The 6,300-nt window shown below is 39.2% G+C and overlaps 1 protein-coding gene across 2 annotated transcripts; it reads right to left on the bottom strand.

The window, feature by feature from the left end:
• Positions 1-23: 23 nt before the first annotated feature.
• On the bottom strand, positions 24-3,280 carry pex16 (peroxisomal biogenesis factor 16). Of its 2 annotated transcripts, none has more exons than XM_076288242.1 (11): positions 3,061-3,280; positions 2,752-2,787; positions 2,548-2,624; positions 2,044-2,177; positions 1,827-1,927; positions 1,643-1,723; positions 1,323-1,472; positions 1,091-1,163; positions 887-1,006; positions 588-652; positions 24-502 (listed from the first exon to the last, which is right to left on the bottom strand). In XM_076288242.1, the coding sequence occupies exons 1-11, from the start codon at positions 3,185-3,187 to the stop codon at positions 444-446; spliced, it is 1,023 nt and encodes a 340-aa protein (XP_076144357.1). In that variant the 5' UTR covers positions 3,188-3,280; the 3' UTR covers positions 24-443. The 2 variants fall into 2 exon arrangements, with proteins under 2 accessions (XP_076144357.1, XP_076144358.1); XM_076288243.1 differs by having other exon boundaries at positions 1,649-1,723.
• Positions 3,281-6,300: the final 3,020 nt, after the last annotated feature.

The following is a 6,300-nucleotide window of genomic DNA, read 5'->3' as shown; positions in this document are numbered from 1 at the left end:
TAGGCTAATTAAAAATTACAAGATTTTGTAAGAATTAGCTATTTTATTGTGTAATGATTCAGAATTTTTAATCCATTGTCCATTATTGTGATTTCTTGTAGATAAATCTCTTGCAGGACAATTACAAAATACATTCACATTTTGCACTGGTTTAACAGTTTAAAAAAAAACATTAATTACAAATTAAATCAGAAGCAAATGTTATCACCCTATGTGACCAAACAAACACATAAAAGAATAATGTGTATGCTTTAATTATCACCACACAGGGGCTTTCAAAAAGCCAACGCCTACATCCTACACTCATTGGAGAGTCCACAGAGAATGAAATCAACGATGATCTGGCACAGTACTGTGTGGTGATCGAGACCTTGTGTGTCTCAGCAGCAATCTGCTCAGGGCATTCCCAGTCCACATGTGAGTGAGCCTTCATCTTCATTACTTCAGCCCCAGTTGTAGAAGTAGATCTTCTGCCAAACAGGGAGGTATTCCATCAGAGGCCCTGTTTGGGGGAAAAACAAGACACAGTTAAGAAGCAGCTGTACACATGGAACTGTGACATCTCTGCAGAGCTATGTCTTACTTACGTGCAATCAGGCCCACTCCGGGAATATTATCTGTCAGAAATCTCAGCAAAAATAAAACCTTTGTCCTGTAAAATAACAGAATGCTCATCATACACTACTACTACTACTTTTACTAAGAAGAAGAACAACAATAAGAATAAATACAATACGGATGCAGCAGCTTCCCTGGTTGGACCCGTAATAATAATACAACGTATACAGAGCTTTTTGCATTCATGTCTACAGAACAAGGGAAAGAAACTATATAATAACACAGGCAATTTTACAAATGATCTATGATATGCAACATGTGTACTTACTCTGAGTATTTGTCATAGAATGGTGAGCGCAGTAGGTAATAGAGCAGGAGAAAAGCTCTTCTTCTCAGCTCTGCCCGCTCCCTCCGGTTTAATGTCTTCATCTCATTCAATAAACTATAACTGTACAGACAGTGCAGCCATTAGCACAAAACCAGTGGTAGAAAGGATATGCAGGGGGGAAAAAAGACAAATAATGTACCTCACCTGGTTATTTCTAGAATTAAAGAGACGACCCATGGTTTCCACGAGCGTCTGCCGCATGCTCCCAGGCAGAGCACTGAGACAGACAGCATTAAGGACAAACAAGAATCTCACAACACATCACACACAGAGGACACATAAGACCAAAACACACTCTCAGCCACAAAGGGAAGCAAGACAGCAACTTTCATTGATAGCAGATAGTTGCTTGGGTAGTTATGGTAGGGCAGGATACAGTGCACTAGTGGCCGTCCGATGTACAGGGCCTCTGCTATAGTCTCCAGTAGACCCAGAGGGGTGGGACTGGGCTGCAGGTCCTCTGACACCTGGTTGTTCATCCACTCTTTCTGTGGAGCTCCCCATACACGAGCATGCATAGGCGGGGCTGAGGGGACGAGTAGGGAAGGCAAAGGGAACAATTACTTTTTTTTCACCAGAAAACAAATGGCAGAGAAAAGTGATGCAGTGAAATAACTGAAGGTGTACATGTTTTGGTGAAGGAAAAGGAATTCATTGTAATTGCTGTAGTCAAACTCAATGGGAGTGAGGTCTTACTCGTACTTAGTGTTCGGATCACCCTCCCAGTCCGCTGACCCACGTGGAATTGATCATTCCTGCAGTCCTCTTTATCTTCTTCTATGAATGGATGTTAATGACATTTGTCACTGTAGCAGTACAATGTATTTTCAAAAATAGCAGCCAATTAAGTCAAAAAACATAATCCTGTTAGCCTACTGACCTCTTTTGCACAAGTCTGAATCTCTGTCCAAGGGAATAATAGGGGGTGACGTCTGTATTCCTGATTTATACCAGAACAACAACAGGACGCGTAAGACAGATCTGAAATACAGGGAGGTAAAACCAGACATGAACACATTAATAGATATGTAGGCCTAGCTTTACACAACAGACAAACACTGTTGTGATATATTGCTTTCATTGCAAAGTGTCCTTACTTGGCAATTTGAATGAGAACAATGACCAGCCAGCGCCCCCCTTCTCCCCACAGTTTGGACGCCCCCATCTCAGTGAAGACCTCTACATACTCAAGTACTGATAGCCACGTCAGAAGCCTTTGCTGAGACAGGGACTGAAGCAGTATGATAAATTTGTTAGGCAAACATATATAGTAAAATTAAATATGAAAAAAGAGTTCACATGTTGTTTCCTAATGCTTCACTAGGCTTGATAGCTTGAGGGGGGGGGGTCTGGGGGAATCACATAATATAATATAAAGATGAATCATGGAAACTGTTTCAATATATAAAACAGCCAGTGCCACTTTGGTAACCACTGCAATTTAAAGAATTCACAAGTTTCCACACTTAGTCTGAATGAGATTGAGTGTTTATTTTATCTATTTCCAAACCACCAAAAATGGGTCCTACTGTACGTTACTTGTAATATCCTAAAATTAGCAAGGTGATAAGACTAGCAGTGTTTAACTTCAACTAACTCACCATAGGCAAATTTCGGCAGAGTCCCTTTCTAAGAATTCCATCATTCAGTAGAACTAACAGGTTGGATGCTGAGTACACTGTAAAGATCAGGAAAATAAATAGGGTGGCATTAATTATGCTAACTTTGAATTATAACATGCAAGTATACCCCAGCTTACATCATTATATGTGACAAATATGCAATTCAGAAAATCGTGATCTTACCCAACTCCGATAGCTCATGTGAGTCTGCAAACCGTCCTGCAATGACAAAGTCCGATTTAAAAACAGATCACTCATTCCAGAACCCAGAACTCTACACTTTGAACCCTAAACTGAATTATTTCCCATTCTTGCTAGGCCACACTGCTTGAAGATGCTTCAAGTTGTGAGCAAATATCTCCATTATACACTGGTATAAAGTAGTCCTCTAATAATGCATTCTTTGTAAAGACAAATCCGCAAAGCCAACAAGAAAATGTAAACAGAAACGTAATGTTACTTTCACTTCAAAACTTCTTTCTTCTCACTAACCTGCAATCAGGTAGGACAGTGTTCGAACTGTACTTTCCAGTTTTGCAGTGGCGGCAGGGTTCTGAGTGACATATTGTTGGTAACGTTCATAAAGACGAATCAATTTGTCCAAATAAAGTTTAGACATTTTGCTAACGATTTACTTCCTTATTCCCTAAGCATGGTAGAATGTATTTTGAAAAAAAAAAAAAACACACACACACGAAATCCAGCAACAGCGAATGTACTTCCGTGAGAATAATATTCGCTTCCTGGGACTCTAGAAATACTTCCTGTGTGATAAACTAAACGTATTTTAGTGTCTCACCACTAGAGGTACTCTGAGCCGTCGCAAAACAGATGTCCATCTCCCTCCTTGAATAAACTATCTGTGGAGGCACGAACAGATAGCTTCACTACAGAATGTAGATACATTAGCTTCACACAATTCAGTGATTAAGTTTAGGTTACAACACTGGTTAATTGAACAAGACAAAATATAATGGGATTCATGTTTAGAAGGTAGGCTAATGTGCATGCACATGGCATATTATATTTTATTTTTGTGTTACACATGCAAAAATCTTAGAGTGCATTATGTCCTCCAGATCCACCCCCACAATTAAAAACTGCAGTTACGGGACAACAAAACTGCAGTTTTTGTGACGTAGCCTATAATGTGGCTACAGAATACTCTTGAATTTCCCCTGGGGATCAATAAAGTATCTATCTATCTACAGTCTGCAATAATATTTTCGTGTCCAATGTGTTTTTTTGTGTGCAATGAAGATTTTTTCATGTCCAAGTGTTGCATTTCCTGCATATGAACTGCAATTAACTCCAAAACAGCAGTTTTGGAGTTTTGGGTTCTTTTATCTTGAAATAGGACTGTGCAGTGTAGGCCTACTGTGCACTGTGTAAACTGTAAACACGTCTAATTGATGAGTCAGTGGTTGGATTTTTCCAACAGCTGTTTTCAACTAGGTGTCTCCACTGGAGTGTCAGCAGCAAGGTCAGTGTTTCCTGTCCAAAAAAACAACAACATTGCATTCTTCCTGTCAAAAAAAACAACGATTGGATTCTTGGACAATGTGATCTTTAAGCTATACACTCTAAAAAATGTTATAACCCAGCCGTTGGTTAACTATTGGACCAACACCACATTGAGTTATCCTAACCCAATGGTCTGGGTACATTATTAAACCCAGCAGGTTGGGTATGATTCTAACCCAAAACGCTGGGTTATATCAATACAACGTTAGTTAAATTGGCACAATAGACTGGGTAAAGGTAACCAATGTGCTGGGTTATAACTATATAAATGTTGAGTAAAATGTACACAGTATATTGGGTATAGATTCAACCCAAACCATTGGGTTATATCAACAGAACTGCTAGTTAAAATGACCAGTTGTCAGGTTTTCTAAACCCAGTATTTGGGTTGCATTGAGAGAAAATGGGCAACAAATAGCCATGCAATGAAATAAAACAGTTCGACATAATTATTTATTTGACAGTTTACTTTATTTTTGAATGGATAGCCTACTCTAAAAGCAGAATCAGCATGTTATTACTTCCATGAAGACAGATTCCACGGTCCATTTGGGGGTCAGCCCTGTCAATCACAGAAAGAAAAAGAGTGAATTAATCACTGCTATTGACAGAACTATATATCAAGACTTTCACAAACCATTATCAGTGAATGATGTTGACAAACATTAAAAATCCGGAGAGAAAACCACTCGGAAACCATGACCACCTCAAAGAGTTGTTTAACAGCAGACTCACAAACGTTAACGTTAGTGGCAGTGATACTTCTACCGTTAGCAAGCTAGCTCATGTTAACACATTCAGTTAGTTAAATCCAAGTGGTCTGTAACGTTCAAGTTACCACCAAAAACCACCCAGTAAGTTGCATGGCTATAATATGAAGCTACCCTGAATTGATTAATATGTTGTTTGGCATGATGATTACCGTACGCGTGAAGAGACTACTTTGACTGTATACATTAGCTGACACACATGCTGCACTACCACGAAGCATTTAATTAACGTTAGCATACCAACCATCTGCTAACGGTTGGTACATAGCCAGCTGTTGGTATGCTAATTTTAGTTCGTTGTAAAAGTTTGTTTTGTTTCTGTTCAGCAGTTCATACCCAGTGAACAAAGAACTATGATTTTAAGAGTCTGTCTTTGTGTAGATTTAACATTAACATGAGCAGTAATTTTAAGTTAATAGCTAACGTTAGCTGGCTTGAATGAACGAAATTGGCAGGCAGAATATCCATTCATATCACGAAGGGTATCTCTGGGTGGACTTTTAAAATCCGTCTGAATAATAATAATAAAAAAAGTTAAAAGCAGATACATACCTTCCGAAATTGTCTGATTTCCACTGCATGTTGACAGCTGCTGGACTGCATGGACGGTTGAAAGAATAACGATTTTCCCCGAACTCTCAAATAACTATGCAGCTGCAAAGTTACCCTGGTGCTGGGTAGTGTACTCACGTCAGGTGGGGGAGAGGAGGGGCGCTGTCCTAAACTATTAACCCAACAAGCTGGGTTACAGAAAATAACCCAACATGAGTAAAAACAACCCCACACAATGACCCAACAGTTTCAACTCAGCGTTTGGGTTGAGAAAATAACCCAGCATTTTTTAGAGTGTATGTCCCCCAAAAGTATTTAGGCTCAACTGCGTCCTGTTACTTTTCCATTTTAAGCGAGCTGCTGTTGGATTCTGAATTTCTGGATTACAAGAATTACTTCACAAACTCCATGAAGAAAACAATAGGACAAAGGCAAAGCAAGAGGATGATAGGAGAATAGACTAAATACTCATCAAAGGCCTGAATGTGATTGACAGATAGCCTAACGTGTGCAATGTTTTCACTTTGCAAGGACAAATATCAGTGATGATGTCCTTTGGAAATTCTAGAAAGATCCATACTATTGAAATAGGCCTCAACATTTAATTAATGTGGCTATAATGTGGTAACCTGACTCCGCCAGATGGATTTGCTCCGCATATCCATCTGGGAACTTTTCATTGAAGAACTTTTGGGAAGGGGCGGACATACTGGTTAGCTGATTGGATAAACCATCTGTCTATCACCACCTTTGTTGGTTATCGACGGGCCAAATCAACCAATTAGATGAACAAAGCCGTTTAACATACAATTAAGTTAGGTAACGTGACAAACGTTAAGATGTTTTAACTTACCATTTATGAACCTAATCAACGACAATTCCCATC

This window comes from Alosa pseudoharengus, unplaced genomic scaffold, assembly GCF_046254945.1.
Source record: "Alosa pseudoharengus isolate Yale_2024_CS ecotype anadromous, Long Island Sound unplaced genomic scaffold, YU_APseudo_1.1 YU_APseudo_1.1_scf_16, whole genome shotgun sequence".
Taxonomy (NCBI): Eukaryota; Metazoa; Chordata; class Actinopteri; order Clupeiformes; family Clupeidae; genus Alosa; species Alosa pseudoharengus.
The sequence above is the reverse complement of the archived record's forward strand: the minus strand, read 5'-3'. Positions and strand labels throughout refer to the sequence as shown.

What these genes read in the sequence shown, in the direction of transcription:
- pex16 (XM_076288242.1), bottom strand. Translation starts at nt 3,187, where the DNA reads ATGTCTAAACTTTATTTGGACAAATTGATTCGTCTTTATGAACGTTAC. An exon ending in GATCCGAACACTAAGTACGA is followed by an intron (nt 1,473 to 1,642) that starts GTAAGACCTCAC and finishes TCGTCCCCTCAG; the next exon opens with CCCCGCCTATGCATGCTCGT. An exon ending in TTCTATGACAAATACTCAGA is followed by an intron (nt 653 to 886) that starts GTAAGTACACAT and finishes GTTATTTTACAG; the next exon opens with GACAAAGGTTTTATTTTTGC.